The following is a 22,967-nucleotide window of genomic DNA, read 5'->3' as shown; positions in this document are numbered from 1 at the left end:
TTTGCATGCAGGATATACATAAAATTTGTGTTTGAACCAGCAAAAACTTATAACTGTGTTTAGATCTATAATGGTAGCTCTACGTGTTTTGTGAAATTAAAAAGGGGTAAAATTCAACAAAAATCATCCCGTAACTCCTAAAATACTCAAAGAATTAAATAGGTTCTGGTTCACATACTAACTTATATACAGATGAACAAACCCTGAAAATTTCATTCAAAAATAATTCATAGAAGCTGGGATATGGTTGTTTTAAGCCTGAAATATCACAAACAGAGATAACTAATGAAATAAAAATAAAAAAATTAAAATGATCATTTAGAGTAATTATCTCCTCTTCCTGGTGTTTTTCTTTATCAATAAATTCTTTTAGGATTTAAGTTTCTTCATTCTTAAGAAAGTTTATATTATCAAGTTTGGTTAATAATTTTGGCCCAAAACAACCAAAAAACATTGTTGCTAAGGACGTTGCTAGGTGAACAAACTAATACATGTCATTATAGGAAGTAAATTTTCGAAATATCTAATTAAAAAACATGTGCAAAAGTATTATAAAAGTATTTTCTTAAAAAGCAAAAATTTTTTTTTTTGAACTACACCAATAACAAAAATTTGATTTTTTACATATTTTTTACTAGACGACCACCTTAATAAAAGTCTAACTAATTATCACCATTAATTATTAAATACTAATAACTAATAAGTTAGTTATTAGTTATCGGTATATTTAAAAGATTTTACCTTACTGCTAATTTAATAAAGATTATTTTTATACAGACAACATACCAAGGTCATGGTATGAATAACAGTTGCAACGATTTATCGTTCTAATCGATAATATCGATCGATATCGGTTTATTAACTAATAAAAATAAAAGTATATTATTTTATGTTCTGTTATTTCATTCAAATAAACTTAAAATCTAGGAATATATTTGACTTTATGCTATATCGGGTCTTGTTAAGGAATGCCATTCTACGATCCTTTTATGGGGCGTTTTTTCTACTGTTCTCCAATGAGATGCTGTTGCTGAATATGAAAAACACTCACTAAATATAACATGTCCAATTATTTCGTCTCTTTCAAAGTTATTTTGATTGACTAAAGTAATAACCAAAGAGTAAGATTTTAAAGGAGAGTTAACGCTGGTATGCATGTTAAATTCAAAGCACTCGTTAAAGTCCATGATTGTGTCGTATTGTCTGGGAGCAGTGTCTTTCCTTTCGAAATAGTCAACTTTAACCAAAGAGACAATCGCATAAATATCTAGTAGAAATCATATAAAATCAGTTCTTAATAACAAATATTTTAGCTATTTTATTATAAAAATTTTCTCGGTTTTATTTTTCGATAAATACCATAAATAATAATAAATAAAAATTACACAAAAATAAAAGTTTCACCAACAGAAGTGTTTAAATTATTTTGGCAAAAGACTTCCCTGGATATTTATTCTCGAAAATATTATATATTTCATCATATTTTTGATGAAAATTGTTTTATGAACTTCCATTAATAGTCGCTTATTTATCTCAATACACAAAAATAACTTGATGCAGTCAACTCATCAATGTGCGTAGTTTACTCAATGAAAATTGAAATTAACTTTATCTTCTTACCAAGGCACAGTGGGCCGGATATTAGACATATGGAGGACAAAATTATTTTGATATTTTTTTTTTTTTACTAAAACCCTTTATATGTTTAAAGAATCACTTTGTATTAAGATATATTTACTTTTATTACAAATTTTAGTTAAATAGTTGCTAATTCTAAAAATTATTTAACAAACTTGATAAAACTTTAAAAACGCGGATTTGGAATTTTTTTAGTTTTAAATCCTATAACTTCTTAATATTGTGGAGCTGAACAACAAGCACTTCTGGTGGAATAAACTAAAAAAAAATTGATGCAACAAACTTTAAAAATAAAAATGCGCACTTCAGAAAAAATGAAAATTAATCACTAGATTTGAAACTCTATTATCGATATTGTATAATAGATTTGAAATATGTAGATAAATTTATAGAAATATATAGAGAATATAAATGAATATATAGATATGAAACTCTATTATTGATATTATTATATGCCAACGACGTTTCGAATAAGTCTGTAGATTATTTATCATCTTTGTATATAAAAATGTATTTTTTTATTTTTAATCTATTAGCCGCACATTCAGGATGAATAATATTACAACGTTTTTATTATTATAAAGTCTACTGAGTTCTAAAGGTACTATGCAAATAATCAACAGGCACTCTTCATTCGTCACTATTTTCATTTTAACTTACCTGTTTGTAAACACTATATCCTGTAGCACCATTAAAACCAGCCTTGCATCTAAACGTCAGTTTAGTTAATTCCTTAGCATTATATTTTGTATACCACATAGCTTTTTAAGAGTGTGTTTTAGAAAATCTTTTAGCGGTATTTGTACTGAATAGCCATCCATTTAAATGTTCTTGGAATAGCATTTAGCTTTTGAAGATCCTATACTATTATGCAAAGGATATATGTGGCAGCCGTTTTTTCAGCACCATTTCTTAGAAGCTGGTATGTTGATTTTGATATATCAGCATTAATTATGAATGCTAAAGCTTCATCAAATGAATATATCTAAGCAGGTTTAATGGGTATTTATTTTAAATAATAGAAATTTTTGTCCCAGTTTTGTACTTAAACTCACTTCTTAGTTTCAATTTTGTTGCATGTTGCATATTGCATGTTGCATGTTGAAGTAATTTATGGCTAAATAAAATATTAAAAACATTGTTAAGCTTATTCTTTTTGTTTTGTTACAAGCTTTTTTGAAAGAGCGACATGGTTTCCCAACTTCATTAACTGATGATGTAGCATATAATCAACTGTAGGTGTATTAAAAATCTTGAGCTAACCATTACTTTTCTCAAAATGAGTATTATTATTTTTTGCAGCTATCAACTTTTTACATTGTAATTTATAAATTTTTTCACTCAGAACCCTCTTTTAAAAGATTTTAAAAAAGATACTATTATACTCAAAACAATTTTTAAAATTTTAAACGAGAGTATTACAAATATGTTTTATTATATGGTTTTGAATATAATAAACATTTATTTTTTAGGTTTTGTCCACCACCTGGCCCACTGTGCAAGGGGCGGATTTAACATTTTTTGGTTTTGGAGATGCAAAAACCAAAAAACGCTGAATCCGCCCAACCCCTCTACCCCTAACCCAAACATTAGAGCAATGAGTTTGTATAATAATTTTTGTCAGGACTGAATTTGTATTCATCGTTTTAAATTTTAAGTAATAATCATTTAGCTTTTAAAAATTACGACTATATACAACTTGTAAACCCTTCAAGTTGAAGAGATTTAAACTTAAATACAAGACGAGTCTTGAACGTCTTTAAAACCCTTTAATACATTTTTTAACAATTTATACGTCTAAAACACGTCTAATGAAAAGTTAGATGACTAAAGCACGTCAAATAAGAAGAAACTACTGCATAAAATTTATCAATGGATAAATTTCCAACTAAATAATATATACTTAGTTGGCAATAGTAAAAAAAAAATTTATAACTTTTTAATAATTTTTATAACTTGTTGTTCTCACTTTAAGGGTGGGTAAAACTTAACAGTTTTACCCACCCTTAAAGTGAGAACAACAACAAAAAAAGGCATTTTTGTACCAAATCATCCCTAACTTTTGCAAAGCATCCTTATTATTGAATGTCGATAGAAAACTTTATATTTATTGACATTAGTATAAACATATGAATGCCGGAGTTTTCTTCATTTTCGGAAGTTAGCTATATCAAACACTAAAAAAAACTGCATCCTCTCCTAATATCTTAATAATAATCATGGATATTGGATGTTTTTTATTACTTCCTCAGTTTTGCTTTTCACTTAAATTTAATTTTGTTTTATATTTATAATGTAAATAACAATTCTTTATGTAATAAAAGTTTCATACATCAATAATATTTACAAAATAATGTCTACGAAAAAGCAGAAAAAAAACTAATTCAAAGTTTTTATAACTTACAGTTTGACGACTTTGGTAAATACTTGGCTTTGTGTATGATTACTTCAAGTTTATTATTTATAAGCTGATGATTCAACGACACCATTAGCAATGGCTTTGATTCTTTCTTAAAACATAAATATAAAACAAGGGATAATTTTAATTAAACAATATTATGACTAAGCGATTTATAGTTTAAACATATTTTATATGTTCAACTGATTTGGTAATAGTTTAGTAACACCTTCACTAAATTAAATCAATTTAACAACGACTTTAGAATAAAAGTATATAGAACTGTCATTAAGTTGAATAATGTTAAAACTTACGTGTTTTTGTTTTAAAAAAAGATCAACTTGATACGTTTGGGATGGATTCAAATTTAGGGAACTCAACGGCAGTTCAACTTCACCCAATATTTCTCCTTGCACTAACCGTGCGTGGTTGTACACTTTGATTTTCAGTTTATAGACGTTCATATCTTTCTCAAGAATATTAGGAAAAATCATTTTTTCGTCAATGAAAAGATTTTTTTTTCCACTTTGATATTTAGTAGTATGCATGTGTAGTTTCCCAGGTAATAAATATGCTCGTACAAAAGGGCTCACTTCGTTGGCTGGTTTTTGAGATGCCAAATCCATCAACCTCAATATATGTATCATTAAAGTTTTTTTATCTTCTGAGTATTCTAACCTAAATGTTAAACGGCCTGCTACTTGGTACATTTTACTTGAAATTAGTTTGCGTTTTTTATTACCCCATTTAACTCGTTTACTTTTTTTAGAATCAATTGGTATTATATTTTCAGAAATTCCTTCGAATCGACTCGCTTCGTTTTGATCAACTAAGCTGCTGCTGCTTTCATCAGATAATTTTTGCGTCAAATCTATAATTGTTTATATATATATATATATATATATATATATATATATATATATATATATATATATATATATATATATATATATATATATATATATATATATCGATTAAAATTATGTTTTTCATATATATTCAACCAATAGAGACAAAAATACGAAAAACATTTTAACTTTATACTCATATATGCGGTTAATGGCATATCAAGAAGTTAGGTAAATGCAAAAATATCAAAAAAATTTATTAAGAGAAGGAATTAGCAAACCTTTTCATATATGTAAACTTTACATATATAAAGAGATTTACCAAATCCTTCATTTTATGAGTTTTTCGATGTTTTTGCATTTATCTGACTTCTTGCTACGCCACTAAACGCATATATGTATTCAAAGTTACAAATTTAATTTTAAATTCTTATCGTTTAATAAAAAAAACCTTTTGAGAGTGACTTCAAATAGTTCTTCAGATCATTTGAAATGTATGATTGCAACTTGTTCTCTCTGTTTTCTTCGGGACTTGATGCATCACAACTTTCGTAATCGTCTAAAACCGTTGCACCTCTTTTTCTTGCGCTTTCCTGAATCAATAAAACCTAAGGTCACACACACACGCACACACATATGTATACACATATACATAGATATACATATATATATATACATGTGTGTGTGTGTGTGTGTGTGTGTGTGTGTGTGTGTGTGTGTGTGTGTGTGTGTGTGTGTGTGTATGTATATGTATGTATATGTATGCATGTATGCATATATATATACATATATATATATATACATATATATATATATATATATATATATATATATATATATATACATATATATATATATATATATATACATATATATATATATATATATATATATATATATATATATATATATATATATATATATATATATATATATATATATATATGTATATATGTATGTATATACATATATATTTATGTATATATATATACATATATATATATATATATATATATATATATATATATATATATATATATATATATATATATATATATATATATATATATATATATATATATATATATATATATATATATAATGCAATATGTTTGCAAGAAAAATTTGAAATAATTACTCATTTGAATCAAGAAAATCTATTAAATAAAAAATCTGAATTAATTTCTAAATGTAGGCACGAAAATAAATACCTCTTAAAAAAAAAATTATAAAAACAAATGACCAAATTAAACTATCCCCATTCCAAAGAAAATTATTTCATAATTACTTTCTGTAACTTCCCGTTAACAAAAAAATATAGTAATTAAAATTTTTTTATAATAATTTATAACTTCCTGTAAAATATTTTTTTCTATAAATTGAATTTTTTTTGAGATTTAGTAACTCTTCCTGATGATCCAGCGATGGTGAAACTCCGAGTCGAAGATAAAAGTTAGATAAGTGTTTTTTACTAATTAATTATTGCTCTGTTCTTTAAGAACATTGAGCACTCTATTTGTAAAATACACTAACATAATTTACATATATATATATATATATATATATATATATATATATATATATATATATATATATATATATATATATATATATATATATATATGTTTATAAATATAAACTATTTAAAAAATAATAATATTATAAAATAATTTTATATATACTTAATTTTACATAATTAGTTAACGCCGGTGTTTTGTATTTTTTATGTTTAATTTTTACAAATTTGTAATTATATTATATTAAAATATATTTAAAAAAAAGTATTGTGGTTTATCCCTCGTCCGGCAATATATTCAAATATCAGCTATCTAGAGTTCGTCATTATCCACCTCCGTTTACCAAAAGTAAGTAAATTTTTGTGAAGAACTGAAGAAACATAAAGGTAAAGCAAGAAGTTGTCGTGTTTGAAAGCAATCATAGAAACAGCTAACAGACAGGAAAATTTACTAACACAAATTCAATGAGAACATTTGATGTGTTTATTTTCCGTATATAATTATAAAATTGTAATCATTAAGCTAAAACAAAAAATTAAAATTTGACATGTTGTATGTCTAAAAAAAGACATGTAGTATATCTAAATATAGGTATTTGTGATCACTGAATTTGAAACTGGGCATTTTGGTTTTGAAGAGTGATCATGACCACTTAAGTGATCGTTTTAGGGGTGGTCAAGGGTGGTCCTGGAATATTCCGATGGTTTTTAATCAGATGGAACATGTTGTATGTCTAAATATAGGTAATTGATATCAGGAAAATTAAATCTGATCATACTCCAGGAGTGGTTATGATTGCACAGGTCATAAGCAGACTCGGACTGGCAAGGAGGGTTGGGGGGTTCTACCCTGGGCCCATGCTATGTTCAAAGGTCCTGGAACCCTCTTAAAATCAAGATACACAAATAATTTTTATTTTCCTATAGCTTTTAAGAAAAAACTATGTGATTAAGGGTTAAACGTAAATAAGAAGGCACAAAAAAAAATAAAAGAAGGTCCTTGATATGTAATACAGGGAAATTTTTATATATAAAACAACCCTGCATATGTGTCCTCGGGCCTCTAAATGCCAGTCCAACCCTGGTCATAAGTTGCTAAAACATTTTTGTGATTTCTATTTATTTTATATACTTAATTTCTTTGATATTGTGAATATAAACAAATTACGTTCAATAAAGTTGAACTTTATTAACATAAATTTGTACATTTATATAAGAATCTTGGTAATAACAAACATTGCACATAAGAACATCATGAGCCCCCCTGGCCTCCTCAGGTTGAGTCTTTGACTTTTCTCTGACTCCTCCTTATTTTGGACACCATAGTAATGTAGCTGCAAAGTATTTTCATCATAAGATCATAATTTGTTTGAGGCCTGGGGAATTTCATCGTGCAGTGCTCTCTGTTGTTTCAGTCTAAAGCATAAATATCAGGGTATAAAAAATGACTATTTTTCACCACTAAAATACTGTTTTTCCATTTTATGGGCGTTATTTGAATAAAAAAACACCTTTGGCACATTTGATATACAATTTTCTAGGTTTTAGAAAAGTTATTTTTATGACATTAAAACTAAAAGTACTAGATTTCTCGCTTTCAACACAACGAGAAATTAAAAAACTTTTTTTCTTGTAAACAAACTAATTTTAACTCTTTTTACATAAACAAAAACTTTTTGCATGCATAAATACAAATAATAAACATTCTCTTCAACGATAGATCCAGTATTTTAGTGTTTGAGATAGCTAACTTTCAGACTTACAGCAAACTCTTTCTATTTTTTTTACCGCATACTTTCTTTAACTCCAAACATTTGTATGTTTATATTTATGTCAAGTAATGATGCTTTGCAAAAAAATTGCGATGGTCGGAGGCTGGAAACAAATAAGCTCCAAATATTTTGTCAAAATAGTATTTAAAATGCTACTTAAAAAAGATTTTAACAAGATTGAAATGACTAAAACTATTCTTTATGCGTCTTCTTCAGTTTTAAAAGCAAAATCTGCGATTGGATATCATTTATAATAAAAAGCGCTCATCTCAGCTGAGCGCATTTACTGAGCTCATATAATTCGATTGTAAATTATTATCTATATATGAGAGTGTAATTTAAAGTAGATCACATGTGCGGCCTAGTGCAGTCTAGTGTTTTTCTGCCTTCGTAAAGTAAGTGTTAAAAAAAATGAAGCGCAATTTAAGTGGTTTTATTGTAAAACACTTTGAAAAAAATCAAGCATAAAAAATAAATTTTCTTATTATTACTTCTTATTTTAATATATGATGTCAATGGACTAATATAAACCTTTAAGAAATTAAAATGTTGTAAAATTGTCTTGCTGGCTTCATATTTCATTTTTATATGATTTTTTACATTTTCATCAATATTTGAACAATAAAATATTGCCATTTTTGTGGTAAAATTGATAAACTGAGCTAAAAAATTACAGTAGGGAAAAAATTATATCAGTTTTAGAGTGCTAGGGGTTGTTAGATTACATTTAAAAAAGAAATTACTCCAATGTAAAAGCTGGTTTTGAAGAGTTTTGCTCACCTCTGGCCCACTGAGCATTGGAGAGCATTCATGTTTTTGTATTTCTGCAATTTCAGCGTAGTTTTAATTTAGACAATGGATAATTTGTAACAACAAATTTTTAGACTAAAAAAACCATTATTTTAGCTGACGCTAAATTTTAAATTTTTGTTGTAGTTTAACGATCATATAAAATTATCTTACATAGTAATGATCGTTAAAATTATTATTTTTAATATATTGTGGATGATATTATAGTTATTATTGTAATTATTATTGTTATTATAATTTTATAATTTTTATTATTTTCTTAGAGCAAACATAATGCAGTGGCTAGAGTGATTGAGATTCAAAGGTTTGTTGCCTGCTTTGACCAGGCAATTTGTGGTATTAATAAGGAAAACGGTTTGAATCTTTATAATGAATGCTCACGGTGTTTTGTGGCAAAACCGTTAGGTTTACTAATAGCACGTTAATACCAAGAAGAAATAATTATGTATATATTTCTTTTGTATTATTTTAATTGTTTCGACGTAATCATCCAATAAAAAGCCAAAAATGATGTATTCTAATATTAATAGCAATTATTAATAGCAAAACTATTTTTAAATATTTACCTAACTGTGTATATGAAAAAAAATAACAATGATATTTTTAAATATTTACCAAATTATTTCCTGTTTGAAATTCTGACTGTATAAATGGTTGCTGAGCTTTGACTGTTCTGTAAGATATCGGATTTTCTAACAGCTTTACGCCAACTATACCTGTTCTAGCTGGTACAATATAATTTCTTTGTTTTATAATTTCTTTACATTTCTTTATATACTTCAAGAACAAAATTATCCCAATTATAATTATAACAGCAAGTATAATTCCAAATACAATGAAGACAACTAAAAGCAAAAATACAATGAATGTAAAAAGGAAATTTGGGGTTTCATTTTAAAAAACTTTTGCAAGAAATAAAAAATATATATTAAAGTAAACACAAGCTTTTTCAAAACTAAATATAGAAATTGCAGAAACTTTTGAGTCCTACGATATCCAACGGAACTATTACTGCTTAATTTTAGATAAAATAAACCTAAAATAAAGATAAAATTTAGATAAAATTTAAGTTGATAATCATTCATTTTTAACGACTGCCTATAAAATATTTTAAACAAGCTAGTTTTTGTGTAGATAGCGACATAAATACAAGGAGGATACAAAGACACAGGAGAGGAGATAGAGACGGGTTGCCCCGAAAGAAGGTGGGGGGGGGGTTAAAGTTTAATACCTTTTCGTGTCCAAACTGTTATACGGGAATATGAGTAGGCACATTTGTACATTAAGCATTTGATTTGGTACTCAGTAGGGTGTACTGAAACCTTATTTAAACGTCAGTTGGCTAATATGGCAAATGTAAAGTAACGAGTTTTTTTTTTATTTGTTAAAAAACAAACGTTACTTCTTCCTTGTAAGGCTTCTTCGAGACGGCCCCGAACAGAAAGGCGCATGTCTTTCTTTATATTTTTAAACACACAATTTTGTAAAAAAATAAATTTCCTATCAAGGCTAAAACCCTAGATAAATACTAAAATCCATTTTACTTGACAGTTTCTAACAAGCTTTAAAAAGAATACAGCTTAACTGAAGACAGTTAGTAGTAAAATTAGTATGTACACTCAGAGTGAACTTGGGGTTAAAAATTAGGAGAGAGAAAATCCTTGTAAAATACCAACTGCTTAAAAAAAAAGTCCTTAAAGATAGAAGTTATCCGACACAGATAGGTTAAATACCCTACTAGCTGACTATACCCCCCAAAAACTGACAACAAGTTAAAAACTATCTTCTTTTAACACGTTCGTTTCTTGCATTAATGCAAAAAGCAAACTTGAAATTCGAATTTAAGCTTCAAATCTAATTTTTTTAAGTTGTCTATTAATTATTATTTTGCTTCTTAAACTTCATCTTTTCTCTTCCTGTAACTTTCAACTCAAATTGTGGTTGCTTGCAGCTTTGTTAAAAGTAAATTAGTTTAAAAAAATCTGAAATTTGACTTGTAAAGTCCAAACTTATACTCAAGCAAAACTTAAAAACCAGCGGTTTTCAAGATGAACTTGAAAAGCAACATAAATTATTTCCAAATGCGAGAAACAAACTTGAAATTTTAAGTTTAAAATAAAAAAACTGAAGCTTTTTTTTTAAATTTAATATCAACGGGAATTCAAAGCAAACTTATTAAAAAAGCATAGCCAATTGTTATTTTGCAAATATGTGATGAAAAGTCATAAAGGATTTTTTATTTTTAAAACGATTTTGCAAATATGTTCGTCAATTTACTCATTTTATGAGTGAATTACAGATGAATTAAACATACAATATAAATAAATTTTGCCAGTACAACAACTGTCAATTGCATTTCGGTTTTATGCTTCTGGTTCATTTCAGGCGAGAAAGTATTCATATCAACATTATAATTATTTTATAATGACTATTATTATAATAAATTATAATTATATAACATTATTATAACTATAATAAATTATAATTATATAACATTATTATAACTATAATAAATTATAATTATATAACATTATTATAACTATAATAAATTATAATTATATAACATAAGTATATATATATATATATATATATATATATATATATATATATATATATATTATATATATATATATATATATATATATATATATATATATATATATATATTTATATATATATATATATATATATATATATATATATATAAATCGGGTGTGTTTACGGATCAAGAGTTTTTGCCAACTCAGCCATTAAACAGGTTTTTGAAGCTTGTCTATGTTATAGGGAACTCATATGTGTGACAGCTCATGTGTGACAGTGAAATGTTGTTTTGGAATTAAAGAAAAAATTTGCTTGCCTTAGTATTCCTTTAAAAATAAAACTAATATATTCTATAGACATTATTTGTATCTTGCTTTGCTTCACACCTTTTACAAAGTGATTTTCGAGTGTACGATAAAGTTTCGCCATTTTGGTGTGTAAGGTATTTCGCCAGTCTTCCTTTGCTCTCTTTTACTAAAATTCAAGAAATAGATAAGTTTATTTAGTCGAAAGTAATTTTTTTATTATTAGCCTAAAAAATGCAAAGAACTTTTTTTCTAGTTCATTTATTGAACAAAACGGCCACATTCTTCCTGCCACCTCGATGATACAATTCAATCTATTTTTAAACATCCAAACCACTCCAGCGTCTGTTGCTAGAGTTATTTTTCATTTATATTCTTCTACAGCTTCTTGTCCGGGCAAAATTCCCGTCGCAAGTTTTCAAATGCGTAGAATTTTCTTCATTGTTTAGTAAACTATTTAACAAGTACTTAACTAAATCTAGCCTTTCTGTCTGCTGGAAAATAATTTCAGTTTTTGAAAAACTCTTCATATTTGACCTCTCAAATTGTTGCCAAGTTGATACACAATAAGTCATTATCTTTATTAGCAAAGACTTAAAATCTTTAATTTAAAAGCTTTTAAAATTTTGAGAGAAACAGTTTAATCTCTGACAACATATACAGATTTTGATTCTATTGTTCTACTGCTTGTTATGAAAATGGTACTAATACCATTTTCATTTTGATCAGCTGTGACGTATTAGTTAGAGCTTTGTACTAATTAAAAGATAGCACGAGCATGTTCAATTGAACCCAGAGTTTTTTATTAATGTTATTAATATGTAACATATTTAAGTATATTCTTGTAAGTTGATTTTTCAAAGTGTAAAATTCAAATATATTATTTTAAAATGTATAGTTAATATGCTTTATTTAAAGGATTTTCCTTTTTAAAAATACTATGCCGCTATTGGTTGGAAGGTATTTTTTTATTTTCGATTCCGCCTTCAAACCAACGCTTTTTACATTTTTTAGTTGGACATTCTCAAGAACGATCTTGAAACTTTCAAGTTTTGTTTACGTATTTGCTCAAGCATTTTCTTGACTTTCTTTTTTTTTTTTTTTAACTTGACAAATTCAAACTTCAAAGTTCAATGTCACCCATAATGCATGGTTTGATTTTATTTTAAAGTACATTTTTTATGTGTTGATGTTGTTTGCAAAAGAGATGGCATTTTGAGAATTTTTATATCTAAAAACTATGACGTCAGCCCTACATATACATGATTATTGCTTAGTTGTTAAATTTGAAAAGATATAATTGAACTATATGGTGTAAAGAAATTAAATTAACAATTTATCAATTGATTTAATCAAAAGCATCAGTATTTACAAATAGAAATCACAGATTGTTATAAAAATATTTATAAAATGTGTTACTGTTTTTGTGTAAACATATATAGGTGTTAGACGTATTAGTATATTGATGTTTCGATTTAAATTTAATGCATTTCAATTTGTGGAGCAGAAAAAAAATCATCGCTAACAGGCCAAATTTATATGTTTATGCCTTAGTGAAAAAAATGGTGACAATAGGAAAACAAGTAGCTATTTATTGCAGCGCATAAGTAAGACTACCTAGTTAAATTGACAATCGAATGCTGAGTGCACTGTTCATATCCAGTGACGTAATTAGTGTGCGGGGTTGTTAGTGTTGGAGGGCGGAGTTTTATTTACGTATTTTTTGTGTTTTAAAAGGTTTTAAATTTATTTGTTTATTTAAGGTATTTATTTTTCCAGAATTTCAAAAGAACCCCTTAAAAATGATTCCCGGTTGGAGGATTCGGATACATAATCGAGGCCCTGGTTGTACAAAGCAATGCAGTGCAGGTTTTTAATTTCAGAAATAATCAATCCAAATAAAAAAGACGTTATAAAAAGGATAGATTTGAAATTATCAGTCATGTAATAAACTGATATAAATAGTATGTATATAAGTATAAACGAAAGTATGGTTCTTTTGTTAAGACCATATTGTGTTTGGCTTTTTGTGTGCAGATTGAGAAATTAAACAAAAATTAGTTATAGGTTAGAAAATACAATATCAAGCAGGTTTTTATAATGATTACTTTAGTCAAATTCAGACAAGCTAACGTTTGTTTTAGTCAAAAAAATGAGTTTTTTAGGTTAAAAAGAATTAAGGTTGGAAAATTTGTTACCAAAAGTAATAAAGTAAGAATTACAGATAAAAAATTCAATAAAAAATTTTTGCGTCTCACATTGCAAAAACTCGTTTGAAACAAGTTTTATGTCAGGCACAAATAGTCTTTTAAACAATATTTTATCTATATTGCGTGCTATTTTTTTTTTTTTTTTTTTTAATAAGTTCATACAAATTTAAACTTTGTATGAAACTGCTGCTGTAGTGCGATTATTATGCATGCAGTGCGACATGCTTGACGTCAAAAAGTGTTGATAAATAAAAATTTTAATAATTTTTAACTCTGTATGAAATCCTTTTTGAGAAAGATTCTTTAGTAAACGCTTTAGTTAAATTAACAAAACTTAAAATAATAAAACAAATAAATTAACTAGGTTTGATACAAAACTGTAAATATACTATTGGATTATAATTAACAAAAGTGAATCAAAAATTGTAAATCCGCTTTTGCTTTATATTTTTAAGTCACAAAAAAACATAAAACGTTACCGAAGTGCCGAAAACAAGTGGAAAATACTCTAATTATATAAGTTATAATAGTGTACAGATAAGTAAATTATATATAATTATATTTACATAAATGTATATGTATATAAATATACGAAATTGTAAGTGTATGACAACAGAGTCAGTCAATAATAAATCTTTAAAATGATAATTTTTAGTATTTTTTAAAAACACATTTATTATGACGTTCTCATAAATTCATTACAATATCAACAAAAATATACGCCTGAAAGTAAAATAAAAGTGAAGAAATGGATTCTTTTTTATTATTTTCTATTAATTCACCTCCCCAAGGCCATGAAGGCCACTACAGTCAAGGAGGCTACTCTTTAAATGTGGTCACTCACTCAACTCATAACTCCGAAACACGAACCTTGACGAACAAGGTCGCTGCGCGGAGAAACAGGTTGAACGCGGTACTGTTAGGGACGTGGCGAGGATTGAACTCGGAACGCTTTGCTTATGAGGAGGGCGCTCTACGACTATACCAGTGCCACATATTGATTTGAGGAATAGATTAAGCAAAAAGTTTTTTTTTTTCCGTTCTTTTACATATCGTTATAACAAATTGAAATTTTTTTTTTATTTACACTCGGACCAAATTCACTTTTTTAAAAATAGTTTATTGAAATCCTTAGATATAAAAATAATAGTTTGTTTGTTTGTTATTTATGCATTCTATTTGTTAATATGCGGTTCCGAATTACTTTAAACCGAGAAAATGTTGATGCAATTAGACGCGTAATCTTTAACTATAATAATTTAAATACAAATGACAATATGTAAACACATTTTATGTTTCATTTAATTTAGTTAAATTTTTTTGTGTTTTTTGTTGCCTTTTACTAAAAAGTTTTAAAAAGTTTTTATACTTAATATTGCAAATTTTTTATTTTTAATGCTTTGTTGTAGTTTAGATGGATCTACAATTTGTTTATTATATATGGTTTTATCAATTTGTTTTGGTACAGACGGTTGGTTTGAAAGATTAAATTATACATCAAAATCTCAACAACAAATTTTGTCTCTGGAAAAACTATGTAAATAAATTGACGATGAACCGTTGATTACTTAAATGTCAAGGTTTAAAACTACTGATATATATATATATATATATATATATATATATATATATATATATATATATATATATATATATATATATATATATATATATATATATATATACAAAAATTAGTTTCAAATGTCACATTTAACGTCATTTTAAACCATGTTCTAAGCAATGACTTACAATACAATATTATAGCACTGTCTCCTGTAGCAACAATTAAAGGCACCTATTATGCCCTAGTAAGGCCATTATTAAACAACTTTATACAAAGGAGAATTCGAGTACAAAAAATTGTATCAAAAAATAAATTTTTAATATTATTATTAAGACTTACTATTGATATTCATAAAAACCTTGTAGCATAAAAATTCAATAAAAGCCACTGATATCACTTCCAGACAGCAAGAACAAGTAAACCCCAATTAAAATGTGCTAAAAATTTAAAAAGTAGAACAGAAATGATTGGCAGCAAATGGAAAAAAAAAAGATTATCGAATTAGCAATATACATTGATACATAATCTCTACACTTATCGGTAGATAAAAGCATTGAAATATTTTTTTGGGACAATTGAGGCAAGAACTGAGTCAACTTAAAATAAAAGTAGATTAAACGGCAACTTTTTTTATTAACTAAAAACTCGAAAAGTAAAAAAATATTTTTGTAAATAAATCACAAATAAATTTTGAAATGGGTTTACGATAAGTTCTAATAATTTTGATAATGTATAAAAAAGTAAACTTGATTTTAAATCGTATTTAAAGCGCCGTGTTTTTTTATTCATGAATTTTAGCGCCACATTTTAAGTGTCTAATTTTTTTTTTTTTTTGCAGAACAATATTTATTTTATGTTATTTTGCTTCTAGTTTATCTTTAGTTCTATTTTTAGTGCTCTTATTTTAGTTTTGCTATATATTTTCTATAAACGTTTACGTTAGAGTAGGGCAGTCAGAATAATTAATATTTGGTATATAGACAGTTTTTATGTTCTCAATTCAATTCCAACAATTTTTCTTTTATTTTCTTTTGTATAATAATTACAGTTTATTTAGCATTGAACCGTAGAAATTAATAAAGGAATGATTTTAAACTAAAACGCTATTAAATAATTTGCAACGACGGTTACAAAATTACCTTAAAAATAGAAAATAAGAAGTATCTTATAATTCAATATCTACAAAATTAGAAGCAATAAGCTGTGGTGTTCCTAAAGGCTCTGTTTTTGGACCCTTACCGTTTTTGATATGTGTAATAAATATCTACTTATCCTTAAACATGCCTAATTTTGTCTTTTTGCTGATGACACTAATTTTTTATACTCATTTCAATACAAAAACAATTTTCTCTATCGTAATTCATGAACTGGAAAATTTTAATGACTAGTTCAAATAAGCAGCCATAGCGCAATGGTTAGTGCGCTTGCCTCAGAAGCTTGAGATCCATGGTTCAAAGCCACCTCTGGGCAAGTTTTATAACATTGGTAAGGAAGGAGGCATGAACTTCCTTTCAAATGCTCTTCCGCTGTGCTCTGTGATAGTAAGCGACCGAAGCTATAGCCGGGGCCAGGCTTGGTAATAAATAGCCGCGACCGGGGCTGTGTTAATGACCAGGGCTGCATTAATATTGATAGATCCTATAAAAATGTTATTTTTAATTAAAATTTATGATATGAGTTATAATTAAAAACAATACTTTTATAGGATCTATCAATATTAATGCACCCCTGATTATAAACCCGGTCCCGGTTACGGCTATGTGTTATCAAACCTTGCCCAGCCCTAGCCACAGTCACTTACTACTCTGTGATAAGACCGAAAGGACTTCTTGGTGCACCTAAAATGAAAAATAAAAAAAAATTATTAAAAAATTTTAAAAAATCAAGCAGGCTCTTTTTGAATATCAGTAAAAGTAAGTATATTTTATTTCATCACCAATCTAAATTTTGCTTCTGTAACCTCCTCAGCTAACTATAAATAACAGTAAACATAGTTGTATCACATAAAATCCTAGAAATAACATTTGATAAACATCTTAATAGGAAAAATCGTATTGCACTATTTAAAAGCAAAATTTCTATAACAATAAGCATTGTGCATATAATAAAACTTTACCTGGTAAGTAAAAAAGGAGTCATAGATTTATATTACTTTTATCTATATAAGCTATTATAATATTGCTTGGGAAGTTTTTGCTCTTTAGCAATAAAAAGCAAAAACAAGCTAGTAGAACTATATGTAATGTGCTTAAGTACGCCCACATCAAGCCGTTATTTCAGGAAGTTTAAGCTCTTCATGTCTATTAGCTAAATCTGTTCTAAAACCTGTTATTCATGTTTCAATATCAAAATGGCATGCTTCTAAAACTTTTTCTTAACTGGTTTTTAAAAATATATCATATATACTACAGACAAGATCTATTCATAACTTTAACTTACCTCAACTCAACTTTTTACTTACCCAAGTCAACTCAACTTTTTACTTACCTAATTCAATTCAACTTTTTACTCACTCAAGCCAACTCAACTAAAAAATCTGATATCTCAATTTTATATAGAGGACCTTGTCTACAGAACAATAGTTCTTGATGAAAATATGAAGAGTATAACCTCACTAAAATGTTTAAAAATGAAGTCAAACAGTGTTTTCTTGAATTAACAGACACAAACATGTTTTTGTATTTTTAAGTAAAAAAAAAAAATTCTTGTTATACTTCTTTCTATCTTTATTTTATTGTTGAAATTTATAGTATTTTATTATAATTATTTATTAACTTGCTTTATATGATGAGTATTTGTAAAAAATACATAGTAAGAAATTTGTAAAAAAAATACTTTACGCTTACTATAGGGGCATGACGACAAGACTGTGCGGCCGTGGTGCAGTGGTTAGAGTACTTACTATATAAGCAAAAGATCCAGGTTTTGAAGCAAGCTGGACATATTGGGCGCCATCGGTAAGGAAGAAGGTGTAAACTTTTTATTTAAATGCTCTTACGCAGTGCTCTGTTACAGACCTCCGCGGGAAAAAAAAAAGTGTTGAAAAGCTGCAACAATCCCAAAAACAAAATAAAATAGCTTGCTAATTATTATTTATTTTTGTATTTAAATTCAGAAATACATGGTAAATTTTTTAGTTCATACTAGGCATCATGTTTTTTGAATCAATAGAATAGTAATATATTTAAGTTGTATCCGATAATTCAGTCAGTGTACAGACTAAGTACTAAGTTGCTAAGTACTGACAGCTAAGTAAGATAGCTATATTATTATTTAACACAACTACATTATTTAAACTTCATTTTTCAAGTCGAGTTTTAAAAAGAATTCACAGAAATAGCATTAACAACACCAGCAGGTATGTTTTGTCAGAAATATGTTTAAAAATTTTAATATTCACTTTTGTGTGAGTGTGTTTGTATGTGTTTGAGTGTGTGTGTGAATAATAGGTGTGGATAATGTAATGTAGGAGTTGAAAGAAAAAATGTTGTTTAAAATGAAAAAATGTTGTTTGAAAAATTTTTAGTAAGACTTTCTGTATTTCATTTTAATTCTGAAGTTTGGTTTTTACTAAACTATTGTTAATTAACAATAATTTTAGTAAAATGAGAAAATATTCTTCAAAAAAGAAATTAGCAAAAAAAGCTTTCTCAGAAAAGTTGTAAATCAAGTTTCAGCTTACTTCTTAATATCTAATATTCCAAGTGCTATTTAAATTTTATTTGAAAAAATTCTTCTATTTTAAAATTTATATGTTGTTTATAAAATAATAATTTAGAGAAGTTCAAAAGTTAAAAATAGATCTCAACTACAAAAGAGGTGTCACACACTCCTTGTATAGTTTTTTTGGTTTTTTGTTATTTATTCTGCATGGTTTTGAATGACAATCGAGAATTTTTTTTTTCTTTTACCTGTTTGTTGTGTATTTTTGATGTCAAGAAATTTCGGAAGTATAATAAAAAAGATAAAATAAAAATTAATAAAATAATTTATAAGGATTAAAAAAAGGAAAACTAAATTATAAAATGTACCTGAGAATCACATACAATCTAATTGTCTGGAACCCTTTTTTTTTTTTGTATTTTTGTTTCCTGAACTGATATAACACAATCTGTTATAAAACTAATTTGATCTGATTCTTTATCACAGCCTAAACTTTTGTTACGTGTAGCATACATCTCTGAGTGAACGTTTAGTTTGAAAGTTGTTCATATTACAATTGATTGATCAGTAGTCCTTGACGAAGCAAAATCTTCTTCAGTAAGCTTATTTCTACCAAATAAAAATGTTCCACACTTTTCAAACTCTGACTGACAGTTATAAACAGTTGCAGCTTTAATGTAAGCTATTTCAAGTAATTCATTAACCTTCGATTAAGTTACAGGACAACCTGGATATTGAGGCTTTTGATTAATAAAACAAGTGAGTACAGCTTGTCATTTATGTTGAACAAGTTTGATGAGGAATAATCTGCATTCTATTGATATTAAACGTTTTTCTATTCATCATAAAAATTGGTTATAAATTATTTTATTAAAATTAATGGCTAGCTCTAATGACGTTGACTCACACAGTTCTCGCATAACTTTTTTTATGACGCTTCAAAAAAAAGTTTTTTTTCAAACTACTTAGTTGTTTATTAATATTAAATTTTCTTGGTTACTTAGTTTAATTTAAAAAATTAAAAAATTAAATTATTGGAAAATCATTCATATCAAAATCTCATTTTATTCATTTACTTGAATAAAGTAAATAATTAATTTTTGAAAGTAATTAATTTTTGATTAAAATTAATGAGAATAAATTATCTGATGCACCTTTTTATAACAATAAAGCTGTTCATTACAGTAAAAGTTAACTTACCTATAATATAAAAAAGAAGTTTAAACGTAATTTATTAAGAAACTCATTTGTCTTGCTATAACATCTCAATATAATTCGATAAATAAAATTATTTTTTTTCTGTGTATCAATGGTATGTCAAAATTATGCTTTTGTCATAGCAACCCTTACTTAACATAGCCATAGTAACGTCCTTACTTTACATTGCGCAATAAAAAGGCACACAATCGAGGTCACTATCAGCGATGTTGATGTTTTAAAATTCTAAAAAACGGCATAGCTTAAAACGCAAGAATGTTGTTAGTTATAATCACAACAGTTTCAAAACACAAAATGTGTCAGTGAGATGACTGTGCCTTCTTCTTTTTTGCTAGGTATAAAAGTATAGGAACAGTTTCTGCAAGAGCACAATTCTTATGCAATAAGTTAACTTATGTACAGAGATTTGATAACCAAAAAGCCGGGATTACAAAGCTACGTTGTGAAAAAGAAAGAATCAGGCACAACACAACCTCATATAGAGCATAATACGATTGGAAACACTTGGTTTAGAATTTGGTCACTTTCATAAAAAATTAATCATTTTTCGCTGCAATGAAATTAATGAACTACTTCAAGTTCTTCAAACTTGATGATTTTTATCAATGTAAATTTTAAGCATTATTTAGCAGAAAGAATTGTTTTATTTACTGTTTTCTGTTTAATTTCAGTTTCTTCAAAGAAATTTAACACGTAAATGATATTTTCATCTAACTTTTCAACATCCAAATACAATTTTTAATATTTGGATGTTGAAAAGTTGGATGAAATTAAAAATATTTTTAATTCGCCGCGACGGTCAAAAACATGTTTCAAAACACTTTTTTCAAATAACATTTCACATCAGTGTATTAATCAAAATTAAAATACAAAACATTACTAGATGCACCAAACTCACTGTAAAACATTACTGGATGCACCAAACTCACTGTAAAACATTACTAGATGCACCAAACTCACTGTAAAACATTATCAGATGCACCAAACTCACTATAAAACAGACAACTGTTTTAACCACTAGCTTTTAAAAAAATTCGCGACACTTAGGATATTTTTTACGATACTTACGATATTTTTCACGACACTTACGATACTTTTCATGACACTTACGATATTTTTCCTAGCTCTTTCAACATTTTTCATTATGGTGCATTTATTACCAAACGCAGGAAACTAATTAAACGAATCCTAAATAATATCCTAGATTGCAAGAGAACATCCTATTATTGCGGACTAACATCCAAGCATTGGATGTTAGTCCGCAATAATAGGATGTTCTAGAGAACTGTCTGTGCAAACAATTAATAATTTCTCCGCGAGATGTCATAGTTTATAAATAATTTGATGGTTTCAAATATATCATTTCCAATAGTTATCTTTTAAGTGGTTCAAAAGATAACTCATCTTTGAGATCGCTATCATTGATATATTTTACATTTTTTTTTTTTTTTTTTTTTTTTTTTTTTTAAAATCTTCGCTTCCAACAAGGCTGCAAGCAGCCACTAATTAAAGTTGGAAGTTACTGAAAGAGAAAAGATGAAGATTGTAGAGCAAAATAACGATTGACGGACGACTTAAAAGATTGCAAATTATATGAATCAGGAAAGCAAGATGAAGGAAGCGAATTCCAAAGAGCTGATGTTCGAGGAAAAAAACTAGACGAATAAGCGTTTTTGGAGCACTTAGGAACAGTCACAGAAAAAGGATGACACTTAATTTAATGACGAGTAACACGAGAATAAATTATAGTAGATGGCACAAGAGACGTAAGCTCTTTAGAGCAGTGCCCGTTATAGTATTTGTAGAAAAAAGAAAGAGAAGCAACATTACGACGATGTGATAATGGTTGGAGGTTGGCTGCAAGAGCAGGTCCAACAATGTTTACAATGCGTTTTTGCACCTTGTCTAAAAGAGAAAGGGCATCATTAGAAGATCCGCCCCAGATATGGCAACAGTATTCCATACAAGGCCGGATTTGAGATTTATAGAGACAGAGAATAGAATCCAAAGTAAGAAAGTGACGAGCTCGATAAAGAGATGCAACCTTAGCAGATGCTAATTTTGCAACTGATTTGATATATGGTTTCCAAGAAAGATTGGAAGTAAGAGTTAATCCTAGAAGATGAAGAGTAGGTGACTCATCGAGTACATCACTGTTCATAAATATAGGAAGATCTAAATTATTGCGATAACGATTGGCTGAAAAAATTGAGTTTTATCTGAATTAAAGTTCACCAGCCACTGTGAGCCCCATGCTGTAGCAGAAGTGAGATCCTTTTCAAGCTCAAATGCCCCCTCCAAGCAATCAGAGGGTGATGGTTTCTTATCACGACAAGAATAAATGGTAGTATCATCAGCGAACAATGCCACCTTAGATGTGAGAATATCTGGAAGATCGTTAAAGTAAATTAAAAAGAGTATAGGGCCAAGGATAGAACCTTGAGGAACCCCTGAAGTTACAGAATAAGAAGAAGAGTGTTGTCC

At 27.4% G+C, this 22,967-nt stretch overlaps 1 protein-coding gene across 2 annotated transcripts; it reads right to left on the bottom strand.

The window, feature by feature from the left end:
- Positions 1-882: 882 nt before the first annotated feature.
- On the bottom strand, positions 883-16,121 carry LOC101241168 (synaptotagmin-7). Of its 2 annotated transcripts, none has more exons than XM_065809960.1 (6): positions 15,942-16,121; positions 9,598-9,827; positions 5,336-5,477; positions 4,351-4,907; positions 4,043-4,148; positions 883-1,267 (listed from the first exon to the last, which is right to left on the bottom strand). In XM_065809960.1, exons 1-6 carry the CDS (start codon positions 15,952-15,954, stop codon positions 942-944), a joined length of 1,374 nt encoding a protein of 457 aa, XP_065666032.1. In that variant the 5' UTR covers positions 15,955-16,121; the 3' UTR covers positions 883-941. The 2 variants fall into 2 exon arrangements, with proteins under 2 accessions (XP_065666032.1, XP_065666031.1); XM_065809959.1 differs by lacking the exon at positions 15,942-16,121 and adding an exon at positions 11,910-12,361.
- Positions 16,122-22,967: the final 6,846 nt, after the last annotated feature.

The sequence above is a fragment of the Hydra vulgaris genome, chromosome 11 (assembly GCF_038396675.1).
Source record: "Hydra vulgaris chromosome 11, alternate assembly HydraT2T_AEP".
In the NCBI taxonomy this organism is placed as follows: Eukaryota; Metazoa; Cnidaria; class Hydrozoa; order Anthoathecata; family Hydridae; genus Hydra; species Hydra vulgaris.
Note: the sequence above shows the minus strand (reverse complement) of the source record. Positions and strands in the feature narration are given on the sequence as shown.